We start from the raw sequence: 27,054 nt of genomic DNA, 5'->3' as shown, positions 1-27,054 counted from the left end.
GGCGCCGCCTGCGCGCGCAACCCGAGACCGCCCAACCGCCGCGTAACGGCCGGCCCCGCCCCTCTGCGCGGGGAGGTGCCCGGCGCGAGGGCGGGGCCGCGCCGCCGCACGTGCGCGGGGACGGCGCACGCGCGGGGGCGGGGCCTGCGCGTGCGCAGAGGGCGCGCGAGCGTGAAGGCGGGAAAGGGCGGGATGGAGCGACCGCGAGTACGAGGCTCTGGTTTCCTTCACGGGGGCGGACGGGGCGGGGAACGACCGCCACCCCGGGCTTCCCCGGCGGCCCGAGCCGCCTCCGGCCCTGCCCCGATCTCCTGACTTGACCGACCGGGCCCTGACTGACGGACGGACTGTGTGACTGACGCGCGGCTGACGGCATCGGGCAGACGGGCAGACCCCCACGCATGGCGCGTGGCCGGAGCAGGGTAGAGAGAGGCTCAGGCACCCCCGCGTCGCACCCGTTCCTTTTATTCTTTTCTTTATACCTCTTCTCCCTCCTGGAAGGACTCGAGACACCACAAACACCAGTTAGGAGCCCAGGCCCCCTGGCGCCCCTTCCAGAGCCTTCCCCTCGCCCCGGGCCCCCCAAGTTCCCTCTCTCCCGGCGCTAGCTTCGGGCGCAGGGCCTCCCCACCCTGCCTGCGGGCGCAGGGTCCCCCCCCCATCACCCCAAGGCCCAATGCTGAGGGTCCCCATCGTGCTGGAGAGGGCCACGCGGAGATACCCGGGCCTGCGGGGTGGGGAGGAGGCCGGCCCTCGCCCGCCCTCCCCGAGCTGGCTCTCAAGTGCCGGCTGTGCTCGCAGGTGGACGTGTCCCACGGGGACGCCAAGGACCAGGAGCCCCGGCCCTTGGGGGACAGCAAGGAGCACCTGCAGGGCGAGGAGGACCGTGAGGACGAGCCTGGTCGAGGGCCTGCTAGGTGAGGAAGAGCCCAGCCCCAGGGGTCACCCCGGGCCCCCGGGGGCGCCTTAAGAATCGTCATGACGCCCCGTGTGATGGGAGCCCCCAGAGGGTGTGGAATAGCGGAGTGACACGATGTGACGCCAGCAGGGGGCGGCAGACTGTGACCCCATCCGGCCCACCGCTTGTTTTTGTCAATAAAGTTTTATTGGAACACAGCCGTGCGCTTGTTCCTTTGGCTGCTTGCACAAAGTCACGCCATGGCGGGGGAGAAAATACGGCCTGTAAAGCCCAAAGCCAAAAAATACTGACAAAAGAAGTTTGCCGACCCCTGGATTAAAGTTTTTAAAGTCTCCCTCCGGCCTCTGTGTAGAGAATAAATTGTTGGGGGCAAGTGTAGAAATGGGGAGATCAGTGAGGGGACAGGGAGAAGTACCCAGGTGCAAGATGTCAACGGCTTAACCCTTGGCGAAGCTATGGAGGTGATTAGAAGTGGTCCGATTCTGGATGTGTTTTAAGAAGGAAGGACAGAAAAAAAAAAATAAGAAGGAAGGACTGAAAGAAATGGCTATCAGATATAGAGGGTGAGAGAAAGAGAGGCATCAGGGATGACTCAGAGGTTAGTCTTGCACATTTATTTATTCACTAAATATTTCCTGAGGTTGGGGGGCTACTTTGGCAGAATACTATTTTATTTTGTTTTTAATTTAATTAATTTATTTATTTCTCTCCCCTTACCCCCACCCCCACGCCCCTGTTGTCTGCTCTCTGTGTCTGTTCGCTGTGTGTTCTTCTGTGTCCGCTTGCATTTTTGTCAGCAGCACCCGGAATCTGTGTCACTTTTTGTTGCATCATCTTGCGGTGTCAGCTCTCCATGTGTGTGGCACCACTCCTGGGCGGGCTGAGTTTTTTCGCTTGGGGTAGCTCTCCTTGCGGGGCACACTCCTTGCGCGTGGGGCTCCCCTACACGGGGGACACCCCTGCGTGGCAGGGCACTCCTTGCGCGCATCAGCACTGTGCATGGGCCAGCTCCACACGGGTCAAGGAGGCCCTGGGTTTGAACCCTGGACCTTATGTGGTAGGCTGATGCTCTATCAGTGGGTCAAATTCGCTTCCCAGGACACTATTTTAGATGTTCGGGGAACAGCAGGGAACTAATAAGAATTCCTGCCCTCTTGGAGCTGACTCTTTTTTTAAGAGAGAGATAGACAATGCAAAAAGAAAAATGTGATTTTGGTGGTGGTGGCCCACGCTGTGAAGAAACAAAGCAGAGAAAGAGCCACCAGTGACAGAAAAGTATGGAGTGTCAGGCACCATGGGAAGGAGCACGTCAGGAGGTATTCTGGGGGCCCAAACATGCCAGACAGAGGTTACCACAGGTACGAAACCCCTGAGGTAGGAATGAACTTGGTGTGTTCACCAAACAGCAAGGAGGTAGTGCGCCAGGCATTGTAATTGGCACCAGGGATGCACTGTCCGCCAGCCACACCCTCCCAGTGTGTCCATCGGATGGGTGGGGTGGGGTACGGATATAGAACAGGTACTTGCAAGGAAGAGACCAGGGTGCTAGGAAAGCATCTGCCACCAAGAGCAGTTCACCCTCGAGTGGGTTGTCAGGGAAGTGGGTTGCCATTAACGAAGTGGTGCTGATAAAGAGCAGGGCAGGACCGTGCAGCGGTGTGTGCAGAGGGATGGCAGGATGAGCTGAGAGAAGCTCGTGCAAATCCGCTGTGCATGGCTGTCAGGGCCCTGGAAAAAGGCCGATGTGGCTCGGGGTGGGTGCCAGGGGAAGGCTGGAGGGCCCAGCAGGGGCAGGTCACGGGTGTTTTGTAGCCTCTGGACTTTATTCTAAGGATTTTTTTTTTTTTAAGATTTATTTATTTATCCCCTGCTGTTGTTTGTGTTCACTGTCTGCTCTCTGTATCCTTTCGGTAGGTGTTCTGTCTTCTTTTTATGAGGCACTGGGAACTGAACCCAGGACTTCCCATGTGGTAGGCGGGAACTCAAATTGCTTGAGCCACATTCGCATCCCAGGATTTTTAAAAAATATCAGCTTTATTGAAGAAAATCACCTACCATACAATTCACCTATTTAAAGCATATAATTCTGTGGTTTTTAGTATACTCATAGAGTTGTGCAGCTATCGCCATAGTCAGTTTTAGAGCATTTTCATCACCCCCCAGAGAAACTCTCAACCCTAGCTGTTAGCCCCCAAATATCCACTTTCCCCCAGCAACCATGGATTTGCTTTCTGTCTCTCTAGGTTTCCCTAACCTGGACGTTTCATAGGAACGGAATTATACAATATGTGGCCTTTTGGGACTGGCTTCCTTTACTGAGCTTAATGTCTTCAAGGTTCATCCATGCTGTAGCATGAATCAGAACTCTATTCCTTCCCCGCTCAGCTCCCAGATGACTCCCTGGTGTGTTTGCTTGTTGTTAGCACTTGCTGTCTGCTCATTGTTGGTTTGTTTTTATCCACCCTCCTTGCAGCTTTTTACTTGCCGTCTGCTTTCTGTGTCCACTCACTGTGCATTCTTCTGTGTCTGTATTATTTTTATTTATTTATCCCCGCTCCCTTGTGGCTAGCTCGCTCTCTGCTCTCTGTCCATTTGCTGTGCAGTCTTCTGTGTTTTGTTTTGTTTTGTTTTTGCTTGTCTCCCTTTTTGTTGCGTCACCTTGCTGAGTCAGGTGTCCGCTGCACTTGCAGACCAGCGGCCCTCTGCAGCATGCAGGCGAGCCTGCCTTCACAAGGAGGCTTCAGGATGCGAACCCAGGGCCTCCCATATGGTAGGCGGGAGCCCAACTGATTGAGCCACAGCCGCTTCCCTGGCTCATTGTTTTTTGCACATTGTTTGCTCATTGTCTGTTTTTTGTTTTTTTCTTTAAGAGACACGGGGAACTGAACCGGGGATCTCCCATGTGGGAGGTGGGCACACAACTGCTTGAGCCACATCCGCTCCCCTCTATACCATTTTTTTTTATCCACCCCCCCTTGTGGCTTGCTTGCTGTCCGCTCTCTGTGTCCATTTGCTGTGCGTTCTTCTGTGTGTCTGTTTATTTTTATTATTTATTCCCCCCACACTTGTGGCTTGCTTGCTCTCTGCAATCTGTGTCCATTCTCTGTGCGCTCTTGTGTGTGTGTGTGTTTTATTTGTCTCCCTTTTTGTTGTGTCACCTTGCTGAATCGGCTCTCTGCGGCGCTTACGGGCCAGACGGCACAACGCGGTGTTTGGCTGGCAGGGTGGCGTGCCACAGCTTGCAGACGAGCCTGCCTTCACAAGGAGGCCCCGGGACGCGAACCCAGGGCCTCCCATATGGTAGGCAGGAGCCCAATCGATTGAGCCACAGCTGCTGCCCATCTCCTCCGTACCTTTTTATTGCTAAATAATATTCCATTGTGGGGATGGATGACAATTTGCTTATGTATTCCTCTGCTGATGGACACTTGGGTTGTTTCCACTCTGGGGCTATTGTGAATTGTGCTGCTATACACGTTTGGTTTGTGTACAAGTTTTTCTGTGAACGAGTGTCTCTGTTTCTCTTGGTATAAACCTGGGAGGGGAATTGCAGGGGCCGAGACAAGCTGTGCTCAGATTCAGATTATAAAGATATCTACTGGCTGCTTTGTGGACAATGGTGGGGAAAGGTGGTGAGCAGACGTGGGGAGATGCGGTGGGGGGCTCCTGCCGGGGTGGCATCTAGCAAGGGAGATGGGGAGATGTGGATGGCTCGAGGGGGATCGTTTAGTGAGACAGGAGGGGAGGAAATCAGCCGAAGCTGACTCCCGGCCATGACGTGTGCAGCAGCCGGTTCCTTAACCAGCTTGCCAGAGCCAGTTCTACACGGCTTCCCCTATCTTCCCCATTTGGCATTTAGTGACTTCAGGTAGGTAGTTTGATTTGATTATGCGTAGAAGTCTTTGCGCCATAGAAATCAACCAACACTACCCATCTGGGGTTTATTCCCCCAGAGAGCTGATTGCCGGGTATTTGCCAGCACACCAGCTTGTGGTCGCTGCTGGCCGCTGGTGGGTCCTCCGGCACGAGTTCCGTTTTATCCTCATTGACTCTGAGATGGCTGAGGACATCCACGTGGATATGTCCAAAAGACAGCTGGATTTGCTGACCCGGAGCTCAGGGTGGGGTGAGGGAGACGGTGCGACGGGAGTTGCCCTTTCAGATGGCTGTGGTGCCGAGGGGCGAATGAGCTCACAGGAGAGAGTGAGAGGAGGCCAGGCTCAGGCCAGGGGCCCTGAGGGCTCCAGCCATAGAGCCGGCTTCCCCTTGCCTCCCCAAATCCTCTGCACTAAAGCAGGCCACAGGGTGGAACGGTTCCTAGGTGCGTGCCGTCAACTGGAGACCAGAAAAAAGGCGCAGGAATGGCTCCAGTGCTTTATCTGATAACATCTTATTGCATAGAGCATGTTTCGACCAGGCCCTAGCCGGGGGAAGAACCACAGACACCTGCAAATAGTTTAGAGACTCTAAGGAGTTCCACAGATGCTTGGGACTGAAGGGCAGGGGAGTGAAAACCAGCGCGAGGGCCAGCCCAGGCCCGGCGTCGGACGCTCCGCAACGCAATTAAAACATTAACACCATTCTGCAGAGCAAAGCGGAGGAGAAAGAAAGGGCTGGTCAGCTTGCGTGCAAACCCACCCGCTCCCTGCCTGTGCAAAATAGCGCTCTGCCTGGGAGCCCGCGATTCCGGCGCTGTTCCTCCTGGAATGTCTGATTAGCTCGGCTCCCCTCCTGGGACCCCCGCCCGCCGGGGTCCTAAGTGGCTGACGGCTTGTTTCCTTGTCTATCAGACAGAGGCCGTGGAGGGAGGGCCTTAGCAGCGGGGGGTCCTGGCTCACACACCTGCCAATCACGGCTTTACCTGGAGCGAACAGATGGTCTCTGTGCTTAGACCCATTTCCTCCCCCGTTCCCGGGCCCCTTGCCAGCCAGGACCCCGCTCAGAAGCTCTTTCCTAACCCTTGCAGCTGAATTAGGGAATCCTTAGAAGGACAGACAGTAACAGACGAGCGTGGCGCCGCGTTCGCCGTCCCCGCCCCCACCGCTCGCACACCCGGCGCTGAGTCGGGCCGACTTCCCTTCCCTGGCCTCGGTCCAGGGCTCGGCATCTGAAGCAGGCCCTGGGAACGGGGGAAGCCAGGGAGAGGACGCTGTGCATTTTGTTTATTAAAGTTAATTGGCGAATGCAGGCCCAGGGAAGCCTGTGATTCATTAGCATCCTGATTAATATGCAGCTGCCGAGTATTTCGAAAAATGAAAATAGAAAGGGAAAAAATCCCCAAAGGGAAGGTCGGAAAAAGAAACTCTCTGCAGACATCTGATGCAGGCCTTTGTCCCGCAAAGAATTTGAATTAGCTGAATCCAAGTGATTTTTCACCATTTGCCTTGCTGCCATGAAAATCCGTTCCATCCTCTTCCCCTGAGCCTCAGAAAGGCACAGCTCTGGACCGCTGGCAGCCTAAGCAGGTTGTGAACCATTACGCACAAAGCCACGTCTGGTTAGATCATTGATTTTAATTTCGGGATCCTGAAGCCGTTCCAGCTGTCCAGGAGAGCTTGAGACCACAAGGCTTCCTGGGGTAACAGGACAACCAGCTCCGTTAGCAGTTCGTTCCTTTAGGTATTCACTGCCTATTTATGGAGCTTTGGAATACTGAAAACCTGTGCGGAGAACGCAGTCCCCGCCCTCCTGGCTTGCACAGCCTCTGGAGGACGCTGGCTCGGAGAAAAAGCGCAGTGTTGTGAACAGTGCTATAATCAGGCGCAGCAAGGGGGCAGGAACAGAAGCTCGGTTTGTTGCTTCAAGAAGGAGGCAGATTGTGATCTATTAGCTTTAATTTTAAAAAATTAAAATAAAATGGAATAAATGAAACGGTAACAGAAAGGGAAGGTCCTTCCAAGCGATAGACCAGGGGGTTGGTGAAGCTGTGGATGGTTCCACATTGCTGGAGTTGGAGGGCGGAGGGGGCAGTAGAAGGGAGTAAGGCTGGAAAGGGGAGGGGGGTGTGTGTGTTTAAGAGGCAGGGCCCTGGGAGGCTTTGGGTGCTGTGCTGAGGGGTTCAGATTTGATCCTGTGGCTGGGGGGGAGCCGTCTTAGTCCAAGCAGGAGCGGGAGGTGAAATTGCAGGTCAGAAGCGTTCTAGGGCCCCGGTGAAAGATGCTAAGCACAGGCTTGCGAACGGTCAGGTGGGGAGGAGATGCTGCATTTGAGAGCAGTTAGAGGCCGAAATGAGAGGCTGCAGGGACAGGATGGGGAAGACGGACGAGCCAGACTTCCAGGCCGACCGCGAAGAGTCTGGCTTGGAAACCGGGGGCCTCGCTGTGTCATTCACTCAGAGGAAGGAGAATGAAATCGGGCTGGGGGGAAGAGGATGGCTTTGGTTTGCAGGTCCCGAGCTTGTGATGCCTCTGGGGGACAGCCCAGTGGAGGCGGCCTGGAGGGCGTCGTGTGTGCTCCCGTGTGGAGTTCAGGAGAGGCCCGGGCTGGACAGGATGCGCCCAGGAGTCGTGGAAGTGAGGGTGGGAACGGAGGGCCTCCCTAGTCACTCAGGGCACGTTCATCAGCTCCACCACGAGGGGTCGATGCTGGGGATGTACGGATGAGTGAGACACGGCCCCCGCCCTCCAGGAGGGGGAGGCGCGGGTCAGCGAGTCTCTAGGGCGCTGCGTGCACCTCGCCCCACCAGGGGGCACCCGGGAAGACTCTGCAGAGGAGGCGTGCAGGGCCCAGTGAGGGCGCCCAGGAAGCGCGCGCACGGGGAACCGAGGAGAGGCCAGGCCAGCGCCACTGCGCCGGGGAGGTCTGGGGAAGGTGAAGCAGACAGCCAAGAGGGAACGGCAGCAAAGGGAACCGTCAGTGTCCCGGGCCGATCAGTTTCACACACAGGAGCCATTTCATTTGAGAACTGGGGCAGGGACTTCTGAGTACAAAGAGTTGAGAAGTGAGTGGGAGGTTGGAAGGAAAAGAAAAAAAGGGTGTCCTCAGAAAGTGCAGTCAGCTCTTTCTAGAACCTTGGCCATCAGGAAGAAGGTGGGGGCCGGCTGGAGGCAGACTTGAGGTGGAAGAGAGGTGTGTGAGTGCATGTCTTGTGTTAAAGACAGGAGAGGCTTGAAATAACCTGTCAAGGAGAAGGAGCCAGCAAAAAGGGAGAGGTTGCAGCCACAAGAGGAGGAGGAGTTTAGAAGGATGGGAGCCGGAGCCAGGCAGAGCGTGGCCATGTCTCTCCCACTGAGCTGGGAGGTCTGGAGAGACGAAGGGCAGTTACGGCTACACCTGTAGGCGGGGGCAGGCAGTAGAGGGAGTGATTGGCCTGCACCCTTTCTTTATGCGCCCAGGGCAAGGGGAGGCAGGTGTGGGGTGAAGGAGAGGAGAATTAGGAATGGCCCGTGGGAGGCATGAGCAGGGGAGGTGACCAGCCCTGAGAGAAAGGAAGCCAAGTGGCCCCGGCAATACTGAAGTTCTTGAGTGGTGGAAAAGAGAAAGCACTTGGCGATGGTGTACCAGGGTGGGGTTTTGCCGAGCGAGTGGGTGTGGCACAAAGTTGAAGGGAAGAGGGGGGCTTGAGGCCACCAGCAATATAGCAAGAGACCCTGGGGTTTAGGCTGAACAGTTGAGAACTTGGACTTGAGGTCTCAGGGAAGTCAAATACCAGGTTTTCTGGAGCCTGTCCTCCTATCTCCATTATACTCATGGGCTGTTCTTAAAAAAAAAAAAAAAAAAGCAAAACAAGCCACCCATTCTGTATTATCCACATGCATCCAGATGTTACAGAAATCTGGATGTTAAAATTTGGTGTGTTCCAGGTCTGAATCAGTCTCTTTATGTCTTACTATCCCTGGAAGAGTAATTGCAGGCTAGACAGTTGTAAACTCCTGAGTAAGCCTTTGTTCCACAGTAAAACGTCTTTTCATGAGAATGTTAGGGAGTGGTGCTTTCTAGTCAGTTTGTTTTTCTTTCCAGCTAGCTGATGTAAACCTTCGGTATAAAATAATGGCCTACACTGGAAGCACACTTTCCATCTTGATCGATGCCTTGGACCCATCACTCTGGTTCTGGAGCCTGCTGAACTTGCATTCTTTGTGTGATGCCAGAGAAGGGAGGACTAGACGGCAAGAAGGCGCCCCTCACTCATTCAGCAAACAGCGGAGGACCTACTACGTGCCAGATGCTGGAACTGCAGAGAGAAATGCGACAGTCCCCTGGGGAGGCAGGGCCATGAGTGGTGGCCAGAGTGCGCGGTGGTAGAAGTGTGCCGGGGGAAGTTAGAGAGCAGTATCAGGCAGCTCCCTAATCGACCGTGGACAGGGCCATTGGGGGCTTCTCAGAGGAGGCAGTATTCTGAACTGGGCCTTAAAGGACGAGTTAGAGGGGAAGTGTGAAGGCACAGAGGCCAGAAGTGCTGGGCATGGAATACCTGCCAGCATTACTGGGCTCGGGAAGTTTCGTGCACACGAGCACACCGGCCACCTGGGATCTCGTGCTTTGGGTTCCCCTGTGCTTGGATTCTGAGCCAGAACGAAGAGCTAAAGCAGTCGGGAGAATGAGAGCCAAGAAAAAATGGTTTTATGGAGAAAGCATCCGAAAACCAAGGAAGAATTTTCTGTTGTTGTCAGCGGCATGGGAATCTGTGTTTCTTTTGGTTGCGTCATCTTGTTGTGTCTCTCCGTGTGTGCGGCACCATTCTTGGGCAGGCTGCACTTTCCTTTCGCGCTGGGCGGCTCTCCTTATAGGGCACACTCCTTGCGCGAAGGAAGAATTTTCTAAGTGAGCAATGTTTGACTTGCAGTCATGGTTTGTGTGAACTGGTGTGGTAGGTCGAATTATGAGCCCCAAAGAAGGACACGCTCTCAATTTTAATCCGCGGATGTGGCTCAACTGATAGAGCATCCGTCTACCATATGAAGGGTCCAGGGTTCAAACCCCGGGCCTCCTGACCCGTGTGGTGAGCTGGCCCATGCACAGTGCTGATGTGCACAAGGATGCCGTGCCACGCAGGGGTGTCCCCGCGTAGGGGTGCCCCTCACACAAGGAGTGCACCCCACAAGGAGAGCTGCCATGTGAAAAAACCACAGCCCACCCAGGAGTGGCCCCACACACACGGAGAGCTGACGCAACAAAGATGATGCAACAAAAAGATGCAGTTTCCCAGTGCCGCCAGATAATGGGAGCAGATGCAGAAGAACACACAGCGAATGGACACACAGAGTACAGACAACAGGGAAAGGGAAGAGAAATAAATAAATCTCTAAAAAAAAAAAATTGCTTTAAAAATTTTTTTTAAAAAATCTGCATCCCTGTGAGTATAAACCCACTGTAAATAGGATCTTCTGAAGATGTGTTGTTATTACTTAAAGTGTGGCCAAGCGAATCAGGGTGGGTGTTAATCCATATTAGGGGAGGCCTTATAAAGAGAAGAACCTGGAAGCCAGAAGGCAGGAGAAAGCCGCAGTGAGGAAGCAGAAGCAGGAGGTCAGTGGGAACTGGAAGAGCCGCCGTAAGGAAAGAGAGATGGCATGTGACAGGACGCAGAGCGGCAAGCCGCGGGCCCCAGGGCCTGCAGCGCCCAGCCCGGGAACACCGCGGGCTCCAGGGGCAAGCACCGCCTCGCCGACGCCTTGGTTTTGGATTTCCAGCCTTTGAAACCGTGAGCTAATAAATGCTTTTTGTTTAAGCCAAACCCATTGTGTGGTGGTTGTCACAGTCGCCTGGCAAACCCAGACACTCAGTGTGTTCAGAACCTGCTGTGCTACTGCCTCCGAGTCTCAGCCCTTCAGAGCCGAGAGGACCCAGAGGGTCCCAAGGAAGCTGCGCACCAAGGCAGTGGGGCCCGAGCATCCGAAAGGGAAATGAGAGGCAGGCTGGGGAGCCAGGCCAGCTGGGCACACAGCAGGGACCCAGCCCGGCTCTGCCACCAGCTGGCCTTGTGCTACTGAGAAGGTAAGCTGCCCATGCTGAGCCTGGGTCCCCATCTAAAAGGTAAAACTGATGAGGGGACCAACCCAAGAGGACGGATGTGAAGGCGAGGGGTGTGACTTAGCACAGGGCCTGGCAGAGGGAAGCGTTGAAGAAACAGTAGCTATTCTCCAAGTAGCAGCCCTGTTAGACTACATGTTCAGAATTTGTCCTTGATCGGGTATCAAACAAGTCAGATATATCAGAGAATTTTTAAAAATAAGAAATTTGCCTTCATTTCATCGTAATTTAAAAGACCCATAAGTCTGCTGAGGATGAGAGATGGCAACTTTCCCCCCCCATAAGCCTCATTCATAATGCATTATCCACAATTTCTAGTTTTGTTAAGTAAGTGAAAACTCACAGGCCCTGACAAAGCAATCTGAATACGGAATCCTCAATTTTTATGATCTTTGCCCCAGTCTATAGTTGTGCAATTACACCGTTTTTATTAGATCACCTTTAGTCATTCAATTTACCTTTTTAGACACCCCTATTTTATTGATTAATGCAGTATCTCAATTAATTACTTAATTACAGTCACATGTACAACTAGCAAGCAATGTGGGAAACATAACTAACTTTTCACAAGTGTTTACCTCACCTGGTGGGAGCAGGGACGTGCAGCTACATGAGCCCCAAGTGGTCTCCTTGCTGTGGGCATCACTCAGTAAGTTTAAAAGGGGATGGAGGGGGAAACGGATTTGGCTCAATGGATAGAGCATCCACCTACCACATGGGAGGTTCAGGGTTCGAACCCAGGGCCTCCTGACCCGTGTAGAGCTGGCCCACACGCAGTGCTGATGTGCGCAAGGAGTGCCCTGCCACTCAAGGGTGTCCCCCGCATAGGGGAGCCCCATGCGCATGGAGTGCACTCCGTAAGGAGAGCCGCCCAGCGCAAAAGAAAGTGCAGCCCGCCCAGGAATGGCGCCGCACACACGGAGAGCTGATGCAGCAAGATGATGAAACGAAAAGAGACACAGATTCCTGGTGTCGCTGACAAGAATGCAAGAGGATACAGAAGAACACACAGCAAATGGACACAGAGAGCAGACAACGGCGGGGCGGGGGGGAGAGGAAGGGGAAAGAAATAAAAAAATAAATCTTTTTTTAAAAGGGGGGGGGGAATGGCAAGGAGAGGACTATGGGAAGATGGTGAAGCAGGAAGCTGCAGGAATCAGTCCCTCCACAAAACAATCATTGAATGGGCAGGAACTGTCTGGTTCAGTTATGTTGGAACTCTGGAGTCTAATGGAACACTGTGCAGTATGCAGGGTAAAACAGGAGGAACAGCCCATTGATTGTGGTAAACACTGGTGAGTTTCACCCTCTGTGCAGGGGCTGCCAGCCCCCAGCCCTGTGGCAGGCGACAGCGGGGGCTGCAGCCTCGGCGCCCGGGCCATACTCCGGGGGGAAGCCGTCTGCTCGCCCGTCACTGCTCCTGAGCAGCTACTTCGGATCGCTGTGGGGCCAGCCACGAGGATGGCCATTGTCCCAGTCCGCTGCAGGAAGAAGCAGCAGAGGACTCTTCCAGAAGCAGTACCTTCTCTTTTTCTCCTCTCTCCACTCCCCATTTGGTAGCAGAAGTACTTTGGAAAGTCATAACTTGACAGCTCCAGTCCTTAACCACAACAACAAAACCCACACAAAAACTCTTGCAATCCCAGAAGAGTGCAGGAGCTACATCTCCAGACACAACAACATAATACTCGGAATATTCAGATTCCAACAGACAACTACAAAACACACCAACAGGAAAGTGTGGCCCAGTCACGGGAGAAAAAGAAATCCACCAGAAACCATCCCCGAGGAAGCTCATACATTGGTGCTATGAGTGAAAGACTTTATTAAATCAGCCGTCTTAAATATGTTCAGTGAGCAAAAGGAACCCACGTACAAAGGAAACTAAGAAGACATCTGAACAGACTAAAGACATGGAAGTTATAAAAAGGAACCAAATTTTAGAGTTCAGTGATTGAAATGAAGAACTCATTGGATGGCTTCAACAAGCAGATTTGAAAAGGCAGAACAAAGGATTAGTGAACTTGAAGATAAGACAAAAAATTATCCAGGAAAAAAAAAATAAGGAAAATGAACAGCCCGAGGGACAACATCTGCATCATTGGAGTCCCAGAAGGTACTAGAGAGAGAAGAGGCAGAAAAAGTGTCTGAAGAAATACTGGCTGAAAACTTCCCTCAGCTGCTGAAAGACATGGATCTGCACATCCAGGAAGCTCAGTGAAACCCAAACAGGATAGACTCTAAGATAGAAATCCACACCAAGACACATAGAGCAAAGTCGTCAAAGTCCAAAGACAAAGAGGATTTTGAAAGCAGCAAGAGTTAAGCAACTTGTCACATACAAGGGATCCCCAATAAGATTTCTTTTGTTTTATTTCGTTTTTCCTCAAATTTTTAAGATTTTTTTATTTTTATTTTTTAATTTTTCTCCCCTCCCCCCCCACCCCAGTTGTCTGTTCTCCGCATCCATTCACTGTGTGTTCTTCTGTATCTGCTTCTATTCTTGTCAGCGGTACCTGGAATCTGTTTCTTTTTGTTGCATCATCTTGCTGCGGCAGCTCTTCGTGTGTGAAGCACCATTCCTGGGCAGGCTGAACTTTCTTTCGCGCTGGGTGGCTCTCCTTACGGGGCGCATTCCTTGCGCGTGGGGCTCCCCTACGCGGGGGACACCCCTGCGTGGCAGGGCACTCCTTGCACTCATCAGCACTGCGCATGGGCCAGCTGCACACGGGTCAAGGAGACCCTGGGTTTGAACCGTGAACCTCCCATGTGGTAGGCAGATGCTCTAACCATTGAGCCAAGTCCACTTCCCCTGTTTAGTTTTTTCATGTGGACCTCCCATGTGGTAGGCGGATGCTCTAACCATTGAGCCAAGTCCGCTTCCCTTATTTAGTTTTTTCATTTATTTCTCTCTCCTCCCGCCCCCAGTCATCTGCTTTCTGGGTCCATTCGCTGTGTGTTCATCTGTGTCTCTTTTTCATGTGTCATCTTGCAGCGGCAACTCTCCATGTGTGCGGCGCCACTCCTAGGAAGGTTGCACTTTTTTCACACAGGGTGGCTCTCCTTACAGAGTGCATTCCTTGCATATGGGGCTCCCCTATGTGGGGAACACCCCTGCATGGCACAGCACTCGTTGTGCACATCAGCACTGCATGTGAGCCAGCTCCACACGGGTCAGGAGGCCCTGGGTTTGAACCCTGGACCCCCCATGTGGTAGACGGACGCTCTATCAGCTGAGCCACCGTCCACTTCCCCCTGCTAAGATTAACAGTGGGTTTCTTATCAGAAACCACAGAGGCCAGTGGGATGGCATATTTAAAGTCCTTAAACAAACAAACAAAGTCCCTGTAACCAAGAATTCTGTAACTGGCAAGATTATCTTTCAAAAATGAAGGAGAAATGAAGACATTCACAGATAAACAAAAGCTGAAAGAGTTGATCACTAGAAGACTTTCCCCCATGAGAAATGCTAAAGCGAGTCCTTCAGGCTGAAACAAAAGGACTTTAGACAATAACTCGAAGCCATAAGAAGAAATAAGGAATATTGGTAAAAGTAACTACATAGGTAAATGTAAAATCCTGTATTGTATTTTTGGTTTGTAACTACTTCCCACCCCCCCATATGACTTAAGAGGCAAATGAATAAAATAACATTTATGTTAATGGACGGGCAATGTATAAAGGTATAATCTGAACAAATAAGAAAAAATTTTTAAATGAAATAAAAAACCCCAACAAAACAAAACAAAAATGTAATCTAAAACAACAAATAGTGAGAGGGGGCAGAGCTATATAGGAATAGAAAGTTTGTATACTACTGAAACTATGTTGGTACTGGTCAGACTAAAAGTTGAAGATGTTCATTGTATTTACCAAGGTAACTGCTAAGAAAATAAAAGTTTAGAGAAAAGGAAAGAAGGGAATCAAAATGGTATACTACATTAAATACAAAATACAAACAAAGGCAGTAATAGAGTAACTGAGGAGCAAAAAACAAAGAAGACATACAGAAAACAAATAGTGAAATGGAAGTAAATTATTCCTTAGTTATTACCTTAAGTGTCAATGAGTTAAACTGTCCTATTAAAAGGCAGAGTTTGGCAGATTGGATGAAAAAGCATTAGCCATTCTATATGCTATCTACAGGAGACTTACTTTAGGAACACAAAAACAGAAGGCTGAAACTAAAAGGTGCAAGATGCACCATGCAAAGAGTCATCAAAATAGAGCCAGGGGAAGCGGATGTGGCTCAACTGCTAGAGGGTCCGCATAACAAAAGGGAGCTCCAGGATTCAAACCCAGGGCCTCCTGACCCATGTGGTGAGCTGGCCCACATGCAGTGCTGATGTGCGCAAGGAGTGCCGTGCCACGCAGGGGTGTCCCCTGCATAGGGAAGCCCCATGCACGAGGAGTGTGTCCCATAAGGAGCGCCACCCCACACGAAAAAAAAGCGCAGCCCACCCAGGAGTAGCGCCACGCACATGGAGAGCTGCCGCAGCAAAATGACGCAACAGAAAGAAACAGATTTCTGGCGCCACCAAGAATGCAAGTGGACACAGAACACACAGTGAATGGACACAGAGCAGACAATGGGGCAGGGGAAAGGGGAGAGAAGTAAATAAAAATAAATCTTAAAAAAAAAAAAATAGAGCCAGAATGGCTATATATTATACTCAAACAAAATAGACTTTAAGTCAAAAAAGATTTGCAGGAGACAAAGAAGGATATTATGTATTGACAAAAGCTTCAATCCAGCAATAGGATATAATGATTATATGCACCTCACAACAGCCCCAAAATACATGAAGAAAAAAATGACAGAAGTGAAGAGAGAAAAAGAGACTTGGAGGCGGTATATTTGGAGAGAAACTGGAGACTTCAATAGACTACTTTCAATAATTAATAGAACCTAATTATTAATAGAGCTAAGCAGAAGACGTGATGAACACTGGGGAATAAAATAGCTGTCATCACAACATTATTCACAATACCCAAAAGGTGGAAGCAACCCAAGTTTCCATCAACAGATGAATGGATAAGCAAAATGTGGTTTATCCATATTACTCAGCCATAAAAAGAAGGGCTGGTACATGCTGCAACATGGATGAACCTAGAACACATCGTGTTGACGGAAATAAGCCAGACACAAAAGGCCAAAGATTGCATGCTTTCTCTTCTATGAAATACTTAGAATAAGCAAATTCACAGAAGCAAAAAGCAAAGCAGGGGTTGCAAAGGGTGGTGGGAGGTAAGAGTGAGGAGTTATTGCTAAACGAATCTGAGTTTTGGTTTAGGATCCTGAAAATAGGCAGTGGTGAAAGTTGCACAGTAGAGTCAGTGTATTTCATGTCCAAGAACTGTCCACTTAAAATGAACAAAACGATTTATGTATATTTTTTACCACCATAAACATTTTTTTTTTTAAAAGAAGAAAGCATTTACACCATTTATATCCTGTAGGCTCATCTCAAAGCAGCAGCTTGGTGTAAGTAAAGGACCACGGGCTCTGGAGTCAGATTTCCTTGTTCTGGGACCTTGGCCTCTTTAATTTGTGCCTCTGTGTTTTTCTGTTATAAACTGGGGGTCCCTCCCCTATGTCCCAGGGTGGCTGCGTGAATGAAGTAGCCTAGGAAACATGCTGTCACCCCAGGAGACAGACGATGGGTCGTCCTCCCACCGCAGCCGATTCAGACCTGACCCAGCTCTCGGCGGAACAGGGCACCGATCTCCTTTTTCTGTCATTTCAGAAGTCAAGTGTCTAGCCCCCCCATCGCAACCTCCAGTGCCAACCGCCAGCTGGCGGTGCCGGAGGGGAAGCTGGGGCCCTACTTTTCCTCCCTGGACTCGAGCATCGCCACCTTGAAGAAGAGGGCACAGGAGCTGATTGAGAACATCAACGAGAGCAGGCAGAAGGACCACGCGCTAATGACCAACTTCAGGGACAGCCTCAAGAACAAGGTGACAGACACTCTCCTCACGAGCAAAACCCCCGCAGGGATGGGGAGCAGTGCGTTCCGAACGTAAAACGGGAGAATGAACCCCACCGAGCATCTTATGTCGCAGGCAGGGTCCTGGGCAGTTAGTGTAGAGAGTCTCCTTTCACCCTGACTGTCCTGCAGAGAGATCCCACCCATTTCATAGATGAGAAAGCTGAGAAATAAATCATTTGCCCGAGTGAGAGAGCCAGGCTGAGGAGCTACAGCCTTCTATGCCCAAAGCCCAGCACTCTTGTTCCATGCTGCCTGCTCTGTGTCTGTTCAGCTTTTTTTTTTTTAGGAGGCACCAGGAACTGAACTGGGAACCTCCCACGTGGGAAGGAGGCGCCCAATCACTTAAGCCACCTCCACTCCCTGTTGTTGTGTCTCTCATTGTCCCTTCTTGTGTCTCCTCATTGCGTCATCATCTTGTTGCGTCAGCTCACCATCTTGCTCATCTTCTTTTGGAGGCACCGGGAACCGAACCCAGGACTCCCATGTGATAGGTGGGTGCCCAACTGCTCGAGCCACATCCGCTTCCCCATAGCTTCCTTTATCACACCCACATGTGCTCCAGAGGTCGTCAGATGGGCCAGGACAGACAGTCAAGGTCCCTCAACTTGTAGCTGGGTCATGCCTGGGGCTCCTTTGTAATGAAGGCTGGCTACTCTGGTCAGATGCTAATTTGTGTGCCTGATGCTCCTTCAAAATGTATAATGGAAGGGGATTTGGCTCAACCAATAAGAGCCTACCACATGGGAGGTCCAGGGTTCAAACCCCGGGCCTCCTGACCCATGTGGTGAGCTGGCCCACGCACAGTGCTGATGCGCGCAAGGAGTGCCCTGCCTTGCAGGGGTGTCTCCCGCGTAGGGGAGCCCCACGCGCAAGGAGTGAGCCCCGTAAGAAGAGCCGCCCAGCACAAAAAAAGTGCAGCCCGCCCAGGAGTGGCGCCGCACACGCAGAGAGCTGATGCAGCAAGATGACGCAACAAAGAGACACAGATTCCCGGTGCCGCTGACAGTGCAAGCGTACACAGAAGAACACAAAGCGAATGGACACAGAGCAGACAATGGAGGGGGAGGGAAGGGGAGAGAAATACATAAATGAATCTTAAAAAAAAAAAGTATAATGGATCCTAGGAGTGGAATAGCTTGTTTATTCCTCATGTCATAGCCCAGTGACAGATTGCCCTTTTTTTCTCTGCTTTTTTCCCTCCTCCCTATACAATAGAAAATTTAGAGAGTATAGAAAAGTACAACATAGTAGAAAAAAATACAGAGACCTCTGATACCACCCCCACAGGCCACCTGGTTACATATTTTCTTCTGACCTGTGTGTTTTTCCTTTTTTTTTTTTTTTTTTTGAGGTACCAGGGATTGAACCCAGGACCTCGTACATATGAAGCGCACACCCAACCACTGAGCTACACCCACTTCTGTCTGAATATGGGAGCTTGTACTAGATAATTTTGCTTCCTGTTTTAAAAAAGAAATTAACACGTAGGCGTTTGAGCCCCAGTCACTGGAGTTGTTCTTACCGTTTTTAGAAGGCAAATGGCAGAAATGTAAGCGAGCCACTTAGAGCGCACCTCGTGACGCCTCTTGCTTGGTTTTCCAAGAACGCGTCTTATTCTTGACAAGGTCTCGGATCTGACGGAGAAGTTAGAGGAGAGGATGTACCAGCTTTACAATCACCACAACCAGATCATTCAGGAGAAGCTCCAAGAGTTCAACCAGAAAATGGCCAAGATCAGCCACCTGGAAACGGAGCTCAAGCAAGTCTGCCACAGCGTGGAGTCAGTGTACAAAGACCTGTGTGTCCAGCCGGAGGTGGGGCTGGGGGCGCCGGGGGAAGGAGGGAAGGAGGGGTGGGGTGGCGAGGCTGACCATCGGGGGGACGGGAACCAAGGCAGTTAGCTCGGGCACCGAGCCCGAATCCCCTGGGGGCGCCAGTCCACACAAAGCCTGGGCCTTCCACTATGATACGGCGTCACTGAGAATGTACTGGGTGCTCGGCCACAGAGCTACGCCCACCACACTGAGAGGCTGGCCGGGATCTCCCCCCGAGCACGTGGGCAGCTCCGCCGACGGAAAGGGCGAGGTCGCTGGCTGGCCTGCCGGCCAGGGTCCCCTCTGCCCCACGGCCCTGAGCCCAGGGCACACCCGGGGGCCTGCCCTGCCTCGCCCGGGCCTCCTTACCACAAGAGCCTACAGCTCAGAGGGCCACGGGCCAGACCTGTCCAGGCACAGGGCCGAGTCACCCCACCACGCCTCGGCACTCGCGGCCCCTGGCTGTGCCCCTGCTGGCGCTAGCTCCTCAGGCAGGAGCAGCTGAACGTGGCCCCAGGCTGGCAGGGGAGACTCTTGCCCTCACCCTCGCTCTGCTCCAACACCGTCAAGGGCTGGGGGCAGAGGGCGCAGTGCGACCCTCCAGTGAGAGGCGGTTTGCTGGGCCAGAAACAGCGGTCAGTGGCTCAGAAGTCTCCTGGAATAGCGCACCCTTCTCTCTCCCTCCCCCAAGTCAAGAGGGGCTTCTTTCCCTAGGTAAACAGGGCCCATTATCATCCTCATTTGAGGAAAAATTGAGAAACCCCGTACAGAGGACTGAGTCTTTTTTTTTTTAGGAGGTACTGGGGATTGAACCTGGGGCCTCGTACATTCGACGCAGGCGCTCAACCACTGCGCTCCACCCTCCTCCGTCTTCTTTAGAAGCAGGAAATCTGAATGGCGTCAAAAGGGAAATTTTAATACCGAAAGGCCAAGGCCCCTCGCTGCCCGTCACACACACTACCCGCTGCCCTGTCACACACACCGGCCACCGCCTCTTTCGAGTTCCAGGCCCCCCACCGCCCCCTCTCCCCCCCCCCCCCACGGGTCTCAGCACTTCCCAAAGTCCATGCAGGCGTGTCTCGGGAAGGTGCTTGGGGAGCACGGGCCCCACGGGGCGCTCACTAGCCGGCCTTGAACGCCTGGATCCCCGTGATGGCTCTTCCCAGGATCAAGGCGTGGATGTCGTGTGTACCTGAACGAGAGATGCCGAGTCAGCTGGAGCTGCCACAGTGCCCGGCCTCCTCTGAAGCCTGTCTCCCTGTGCCCCCAGGCTGCTCCTTCCGAGGAAGAGGGGACCTACAGAGACGGCGAGTGCTGACGGCGCCCTGCGAGCCGCCTCCAGGCGACAGCCGCCTCCAGGCGACAGCCGCCTCCAGGCGACAGCTGCTGCCAGGGCTCAGAGGCCCTCTGGCCACGCGAGCTATGTGCAATCCCCCGTTCTTCTGTAAAGCATCCTGGCTGAACCCACTGCTCCGCCTGCTAGACCCCAAAAGGCAGTAAGTCCAAGCCCCAGGGCGGGCCCAGCCTCGATTCTCCCCCCTCCTGGCAAACGCACCCCACCCAAACCCCGCCTGCTGATTAAACGTTGGGTTTCCACCCGAGCGGTGCTTCCTTCCCACGGAGGCTGGGAGGCACGTCGGGCGTGTGGGAAGGCAGACGCCGCGGGAGAGCAGTCGCCGTCACTCCCCGGCCCCCGCCAGAGCTGGCTGGGAAAGGGGTCCACTGCACACTCCCGCGTGCGTCCGGGGGCCTCTTCTGCCCTCGGCGCACGGTCACACCCCTCAGCTCCTCCTCATTCCCAGGGGGCGGAAGGAGGGCACGGGCAGGCCTTCCTCCAGAGGAAGGCGGCCCCAGCACAGAGCTGACCCCCTCACTCCCCCACGGGAAGGGCCCTTCCCTGGCTGTCTGGAATGTTCCAGCTGCCTCCCCTTGGCTCGGTTCCACTGTCCGTGGGGGCTGCGGAGCCGGCAGCCTCCCCCGGCCCGATGGCCCGTCTGGAAGCTGAGCCACCTCCTCGGCCAGGGAAGGCCAGGGAAGCCCCTCCGTCGTCTTCGCCACAGCGTGGGCGCCGGCCTCCTCCCGCTGTCCCGCAGGCCTCACGCGGGGCTGTCAGGTTTTCTTTTTCATTCTTTTTTTTTTCTTGTCTGTCTACCCACGAGACGAGTGGCTCTGGCCCCCCGTGTGAGTCACAAGCCAGTTGTGAGGTGTAAACACCAATGTCTGCAGATGATTTCCCTCCCGAGCGGAGGCTTCCCTCCCGCTGCCCGGCCCCCGCCAGCTTGCTGGGGAGCGCGCGAGGCGCTGGAGGAGGGTGTCCCTCTCAGAGACTGCCCCTCCTCAGGAACAGCGAGGGGGAAGCCTGCGGCCACCCAGCATGGCCTGCCCAGGCCTCAGGCGTTGTTCCCGTGATCCCGCCACCCAGGGCGGGAGGCCGGGGCTTGCTCTAGTCCTTCCCGCCAGCCAGGGCAGCCGGGAGTAGGACACGGGACGCGGGCCTGCTGTCTCCAGCCCCCTTCCCCACCCACTGTCCCCAGCCGTCCAAACGCCGAGGCCACCGCGACCCCAGCCTGAGGGCCGCGACCCCTACCTTCGTAGGTGTTGACGGCCTCCAGGTTGAGGGCGTGCCGGATCACGTGGTACTCGTCCGAAATCCCGTTGCCCCCCAGCATGTCGCGGGCCTGGCGGGCGATGTCCAGGGCTTTCCCAGAGTTATTCCTCTTCAGCAGGGAGACCATTTCCGGGGTGGCCCTGGTGGCAGCGCAGCACTGGGTTACGGGTGTCCCTGCGCCCTGGTGAACCCAGCCAGGCAGAGAGTCCCCGCGCCAGAGCTCCACAGCAGACACTGGGCCTCCCAGCCATGGGAGCGCGACAGGCAGAGCCACCCCTAGCCTGGCTCATCCAGGCCAGAAGACAAGGGGCAGGTCCCCAGGGCTACCCGGCGGGAAGGGCCACCCGCTGCCCCGTACCCAGCTCCTACTTGTCCTGGTCCTTCAAGCGGCCCAGCTGCAGGCAGGCGTGCAGGCCCAGCGTGATCTCGGTGAGCATGTCCGCCAGCTTCTTCTGAATCAGCTGGTTCCGGGCCAGCGGGGCGCCAAACTGGACCCTGGACGGGCAAGGCCAGGGTCAGGGTGAGAGGGAGGCCCACTCACTACCCGGCTCCCACCCTGGGCCGCACTTCCCCAGGAAGCCTTCCCAAGCTGCCCTGGCCCCCAGGACCTTGCCCTGGCAGCTCTCAGCTGCTCGGAAGGATTTGATAGGTCATTTCACAGATGGAGTAAGTTAGGTCTGGTGGGCGGGGGCGGGGGCGCCACGGGTGGTGAGGAACGGAGCCCAAGCAGGCCCTGCCCCAGGCGCTCCCTCAGCAGCCCCCCATCACCTGTCCAGGGTGTACTGCCGGGCCGTGTGCAAGCAGAACTCAGCAGCTCCGAGCACGCCCCACGCGATGCCGTACCGGGCGTTGTTCAGGCAGCCAAACGGGCCCTGTGGTGTCGAGAAGGGGGCTTCAGATCCTCCGCTTAAATACTGGGAAGTCCCCTCCCCAGAATGATGTCAGCGTAAGCAAAGGGCATTCAGGGCAGACGCCAAAAGTCACACTCAGGGAAGCAGACTTGGCCCAGTGGTTAGGGCATCCGCCTACCACATGGGAGGACCAGACTGGGTTCAAACCCCAGGCCTCCTTGACCCGTGTGGAGCTGGCCCATGCGCAGTGCTGATGCGTGCAAGGAGTGCCCTGCCACGCAGGGGTATCCCCCCGTAGGGGAGCCCCACAGGCAAGGAGAGCACCCCGTAAGGAGAGCCCCCAGTGCGAAAGAAAGTGCAGCCTGCCCAGGAATGGTGCCGCCCACACGGAGAGCTGACACAGCAAGATGAGGCAATGAAAAGAGACAGATTCCCGGTGCTGCTGATAAGAATACAAGTGGACACAGAAGAACACACAGCAAATGGACAGAGAGAGCAGACAATGAGTGGGGAGGGACGTAGAGAAATAAATTTTTATAAAAAAGGCCCCCTTCAGCCTGGGCCCCAAAGCCTTGAGCCTCTCAGGCCTTGCTCAGTGCCTGCTCACTCTTTTTTTTTTTTTTTTTTTACGATTTCTTTCTTTTTTTTTAAAATTTCTCTCCTCCCCCCCAAGTTGTCTGCTCTCTGTGTCCATTTGCTGCATATTCTTCTGTGACCACTTCTATCCTTAGCAGCAGCACCAGGAATCTGTGTCTCTTTTTGTTGCGTCATCTTGCTGTGTCAGCTCTCCATGTGTGTGGCGCCATCCCGGGCAGGCTGCACTTTTTTTCGCGCTGGGTGGCTCTCCTTACGGGGTGCACTCCTTGCACATGGGGCTCCCCTACATGGGGGACACCCCTGCATGGCACGGCACTCCTTGCGCGCATCAGCACCGTGCATGGGCCAGCTCCACACGGGTCAAGGAGGCCCGGGGTTTGAACCCTGGACCTCCCATGTGGTAGACGGACGCCCTAACCACTGGGCCAAGTCCGCTTCCCGCCTGCTCACTCCTGACTGGCACACGGCGCCAGCCAGCTCGGGGTCTGGTGTTGACACACAGGTCTAGGAAGCTGACATGAGGAGAGAGAAAGAGGCACCTGCATCTAAGGCTTAGGCTGCCTCAGGCCCCTGTGCTCCGGGCAGAGCCAGTAGGCGTGTGAGGGCCCCCAGGAGACGCGCTGTCCGCACACTGGTGAGCCTCGCAGTCGCCACGCGGGCTCCTCGAGGACGGCTCTGGGCCCTCCTGTCCCCAACCAGCAGGGGCCCCGGGCCCGGCCCCCAGTGTGGCTGCTGCTCACCGCCAGGCCGAAGGCACTGGGCAGCACGTTCTCCTCCGGCACCTCCACCCCGTCCATGACGATCATGCCCGTGGCCGAGGCCCGCAGCGAGAACTTGCCCTCGATCTTGGGGGCCGAGAGGCCCGGCATCCCCTTCTCCAGCAGGAAGCCCCGGATGCCACTGTCTTTACAGCGGGCCCACACCACAAACAGGTCGGCCACGGGCGAGTTGGTGATCCTGGGGGGTGGGGCAGGGCAGTTAGGGCGCTGCCCACCGCCCTCGGGCCCTGCCCACCTGCCCGCCCGGCCCCAGGCCGCTCACCAGGTCTTGGTCCCGTGGAGGGTGTAGCTCTTGCTGGACGGGTTGTGGTGGGCTCTGGTCTCCATGCTGCCGGGGTCACTCCCGTGGTTGGGTTCCGTGAGCCCAAAGCAGCCCAGGAGCTCCCCTCTGGCTGCAGGGACCAGGCAGGCTCACCAGTGCTGCTGGGCTGAAAGCGGCTAGCCCTGCTCCCTGGCACTGCCCGGTGGGGAGGAGACAGGCCCCGCCAGGCCACGCTCACAATGACGAGATCAGGAAGGGGCCCCCGGGGAGGCAAGACGGAGTCAGCCACACTGTCTCAAAGGACAGTGACAGAGAGTAAAATAGCGGAAGGATGTGGAGAAGAGTATTCCTGACTGAACAGAACATGCAAGGCCCAGCGGAGAGGAACATCTGGAGAGTTCCAAAGAACTGAATCTGGCTGGAAAGAAGCAGGCAGGAGAGGGGCCGGAGATGAGGCAGAAAGGTCAGCAGAAGCCAGTCATGCAGTGCCTCGTGGACTCCAGGAAGTTAGGACTTTAAACTTTACACTGGGGAAGCGGATGCAGCTCAGCCAATTGGGCTCCCGTCTACCAGGGTTCGATGCCCAGGACCTCCTGGTGAGGGCGAGCTGGCCCACGCGGAGTGCCAGCCCACATGGGAATGTTGCCCTGCACAGGAGTGCCAGCCGACGCGGACAGCTGGTGCAAGAAGAGAGACAGAGGAGAGAAAATAAACAGACACAGCAAAACTGGGAGCTGAGGTGGTGCAAGAGAGTAATCGCCCCTCTCCTCTCTGGAAGGTCCCAGGATTGGTTCCGGAGCCACCTAATGAGAATACAAGCAGACACAGAAGAACACACAGCGAGTGGACACAGCAGACAACTGGGAGGGGGGCGGGGAGAAATAAATCTTTAAAAAAACAAAAAAAAAAGCACTCAGACTGGGGTGGAAGAGCCACAGAAAAGTTTTAAACCTGAAAGCAAATCAGGAGGAGATGACAGTGGCAAGAAAGGAGCAGATTCAGGAAAGACCTGGGAGGGAAGCGGATTTGGCTCAGCTGACAGAGTGTCCATCTACCACGTGGGAGGTCCAGGGTTCAAACCCCGGGCCTCCTGACCCATGTGGAGCTGGTCCATGCGCAGTGCTGATGTGCGCAAGGAGTGCCGTGCCACGCAGGGGTGTCCCCTGCATACGGGAGCCCCACGCACAAGGAGTGCGCCCCGTAAGGAGAGCCGCCCAGCTCGAAAGAAAGTGCAGCCTGCCCAGGGGTGGGGTCGCACACACGGAGAACTGACGCAGCAAGATGACGTAACAGGAAAAAAAAGTGACAGTTTTCTGGTGCCACATGACAAGAATGCGAGCGGACACAGGAGAACACACAGCGAATGGACAGAGAGCAGATAACCGGCGGAGGGGAAGGGGAGGGAAAAAAAAATCTTTAAAAAAAAAAAAAAAGGCCTGGGAGATGACAGGGTGGCGAGTGTTTGCATGTAAGGGTGAGGTCCCGGGTCAGGCAGAGGCCTGGGTGGCCTTTGGTGTTATCCTGGAGAGCAGGACGGAGGGTGGGCTCGGGGAGCACCGTGTACTCCAGACCCCAGAGAACCCCCGCCAGTCCTGGCCGGCAGCTGCTTACCCAGCCGGGGCAGGTACTTCTGTCGCTGCTCCTCGCTGCCGTAGGCGTAGATGGGGTGCATGACGAGAGAAGACTGGACGCTCATGGCCGACCTGTAGCCGCTGTCCACGCGCTCCAGCTCTCGGGCCAGCAGCCCGTAGGCCACAGAGGAGGCCCCAGCACAGCCATAGCCTGTGGGGGGAGCAGTGCGGGGAGCCCGGCTCGGAGCAGGAGACAGAACCAGATAGCCCCCAGGGAGGGGCTTGGGGCAGTCCAGAGCTTGAGAAATGTTTATTCATCTTATTCCCAAAGCTTAGGGAAGGGATCACGGTCTCACTTTACAGGCCAGAAACTGTGGCTTGGGGAAAGGTTGGGGGCCCTTTCCAGGACACAGAGGGGGGCTGCAGCGTGTAGGGAGAAGCTTGTCCCTACCTTTGATGGTGGGGCCCAGCACGCCCAGCTCTCCCATCTCCGATATGATCTCCCGGTGAAAGACTGTCAAGGGGCAGATGCCAGAGCTCAGGCTCAGCCCCCAGGAGGGCCTGGCGAGGGGCGCAGCCCACCCTCCCCCGCCAGCACCTTCGTTGCGATTGGCCAGCAGGATGCGGGGCATGAGGCGCTCCTGGCAGTAGCCGCGGAACGTGTCCCTGAGCAGGACCTCCTCCGCGCTCAGCTGCTCCTCCAGCACCAGCGGGTCTCGCCAGTCAAACTGCGGGCGCCAGGCTGCGCGGGGAGCGCAGGCTGAGGCCGGCGGCCGCGCCCTCGGCCCCCCGCCCTGCCCCGCCATCTAGGGCCGCGCGGGCACAGGGGCCTCCCGAGCCGGCCTCCCGCCCGCCCGCTCCGCCCTCGCCGTCTCACGGGCCGGGGCCCACCCGGGGCGGACGGGCGCGGGGCGCGGGGGCGCGCGGAGGGGGTCTCACCCTTGGCCGGCCGGCCCTCCGTCCTCGCCGCCGGCCCTGCAAGCACCGCGCGGGCGGGTCAGCCCGGGACGGCCCGCGAGCCCCCGGCCCCGGCCCCCCGCCCCCGGCCCCGCACTCACCGGGGGGCGCCGCCGCCGGCCCCCACGTGCGCAGGCCGCGCAGGCCGGGCCCGCGGCTCAGCAGCCGCGCCGAGACGCCGCTCAGGGCCATGCGGGCAGCGGGCGGCTGGGGCGGGCCTGGAGGGGCGCGGGCGTCAGAGGCGCGCGGCGCCCGCCCCGCTCGCCCCGCCCGCCCCGGCCCCGCGCCGCCGCTTACCTGGGTCTCCCGCACACTGCCCGGACCGCGACCGGCGAAGCCCTTTGACCTCACTCGGGTGGGCGGGGCGGAGGCCCAAGAGACTTCCGGGTTCCTCCCGTTAAAAGGGCCATGACAGCCCCCGCCGCCGGAGCGGGCGCGCCCAGGCCGCCGCGGGGTAGCCCCTTTAAGGAAGGAAACCGGGAAGGGGCGGAAGGCGAATGCGCCAGCCCCATTGGCCCTCCGGCTCCCTGCTCTGATTGGCCCTGCGAGGGGGCTCGGCCCACTCCTGATTGGCCAGTTGCAGGGGGCGTGTACGGAGGGTTCCAAAAGGCAAAGAGACGTGAAGCCCGAGGCAAAAGAGTCCTGGTGTCCTGGAGGCCAGAGCTCAGGGCCTCCTCTGTGAGGGGCTGTCCGCCCAGGCAGCACGTGGAGCCACGCGTGACTGCGTGTGTGTC

The 27,054-nt window shown here is 55.6% G+C and overlaps 2 protein-coding genes across 6 annotated transcripts; one reads left to right on the top strand and one right to left on the bottom strand.

Moving 5' to 3' along the window:
- Window positions 1–154: 154 nt before the first annotated feature.
- Window positions 155–20,291, top strand: SYCE2 (synaptonemal complex central element protein 2). Of its 2 annotated transcripts, none has more exons than XM_058290523.1 (5): window positions 155–207; window positions 802–917; window positions 16,639–16,849; window positions 18,507–18,695; window positions 19,966–20,291. In XM_058290523.1, the coding sequence occupies exons 1-5, from the start codon at window positions 193–195 to the stop codon at window positions 20,011–20,013; spliced, it is 579 nt and encodes a 192-aa protein (XP_058146506.1). In that variant the 5' UTR covers window positions 155–192; the 3' UTR covers window positions 20,014–20,291. The 2 variants fall into 2 exon arrangements, with proteins under 2 accessions (XP_058146506.1, XP_058146505.1); XM_058290522.2 differs by lacking the exon at window positions 155–207 and adding an exon at window positions 216–422.
- On the bottom strand, window positions 18,003–26,634 carry GCDH (glutaryl-CoA dehydrogenase). Of its 4 annotated transcripts, XM_058290519.2 has the most exons (12): window positions 26,422–26,538; window positions 26,303–26,338; window positions 25,962–26,105; window positions 25,815–25,877; window positions 25,404–25,574; window positions 23,793–23,922; window positions 23,492–23,708; window positions 22,072–22,175; window positions 21,673–21,798; window positions 21,283–21,443; window positions 19,818–19,887; window positions 18,003–19,585 (listed from the first exon to the last, which is right to left on the bottom strand). In XM_058290519.2, coding segments are annotated over exons 1-12 (1,314 nt in total). In that variant the 5' UTR covers window positions 26,513–26,538; the 3' UTR covers window positions 18,003–19,584. The 4 variants fall into 4 exon arrangements, with proteins under 4 accessions (XP_058146502.1, XP_058146501.1, XP_058146503.1 ...); XM_058290518.1 differs by lacking the exon at window positions 18,003–19,585 and having other exon boundaries at window positions 19,591–19,887; XM_058290521.2 differs by lacking the exons at window positions 18,003–19,585; window positions 19,818–19,887 and adding an exon at window positions 26,618–26,634 and having other exon boundaries at window positions 21,306–21,443; window positions 21,662–21,798.
- Window positions 26,635–27,054: the final 420 nt, after the last annotated feature.

This window comes from Dasypus novemcinctus, chromosome 30 (genome assembly GCF_030445035.2).
Source record: "Dasypus novemcinctus isolate mDasNov1 chromosome 30, mDasNov1.1.hap2, whole genome shotgun sequence".
Lineage (NCBI taxonomy): Eukaryota > Metazoa > Chordata > Mammalia > Cingulata > Dasypodidae > Dasypus > Dasypus novemcinctus.
Note: the sequence above shows the minus strand (reverse complement) of the source record. Positions and strands in the feature narration are given on the sequence as shown.

Excerpts from the sequence above, each read along its gene's own strand:
- SYCE2 (XM_058290522.2), top strand. The coding sequence starts at position 402 with ATGGCGCGTGGCCGGAGCAGG. Across the intron at positions 423-801 it reads TGGCGCGTGGCCGGAGCAGG|GTGGACGTGTCCCACGGGGA; the intron begins GTAGAGAGAGGC and ends CTGTGCTCGCAG. Across the intron at positions 16,850-18,506 it reads GGGACAGCCTCAAGAACAAG|GTCTCGGATCTGACGGAGAA; the intron begins GTGACAGACACT and ends ATTCTTGACAAG.
- GCDH (XM_058290519.2), bottom strand. The coding sequence starts at position 26,512 with ATGGCCCTGAGCGGCGTCTCGGCGCGGCTGCTGAGCCGCGGGCCCGGC. Across the intron at positions 22,176-23,491 it reads CCAGTGCCTTCGGCCTGGCG|GGCCCGTTTGGCTGCCTGAA; the intron begins GTGAGCAGCAGC and ends TCGACACCACAG. Across the intron at positions 21,444-21,672 it reads CGCTTGAAGGACCAGGACAA|GGCCACCCCGGAAATGGTCT; the intron begins GTAGGAGCTGGG and ends CGCTGCCACCAG.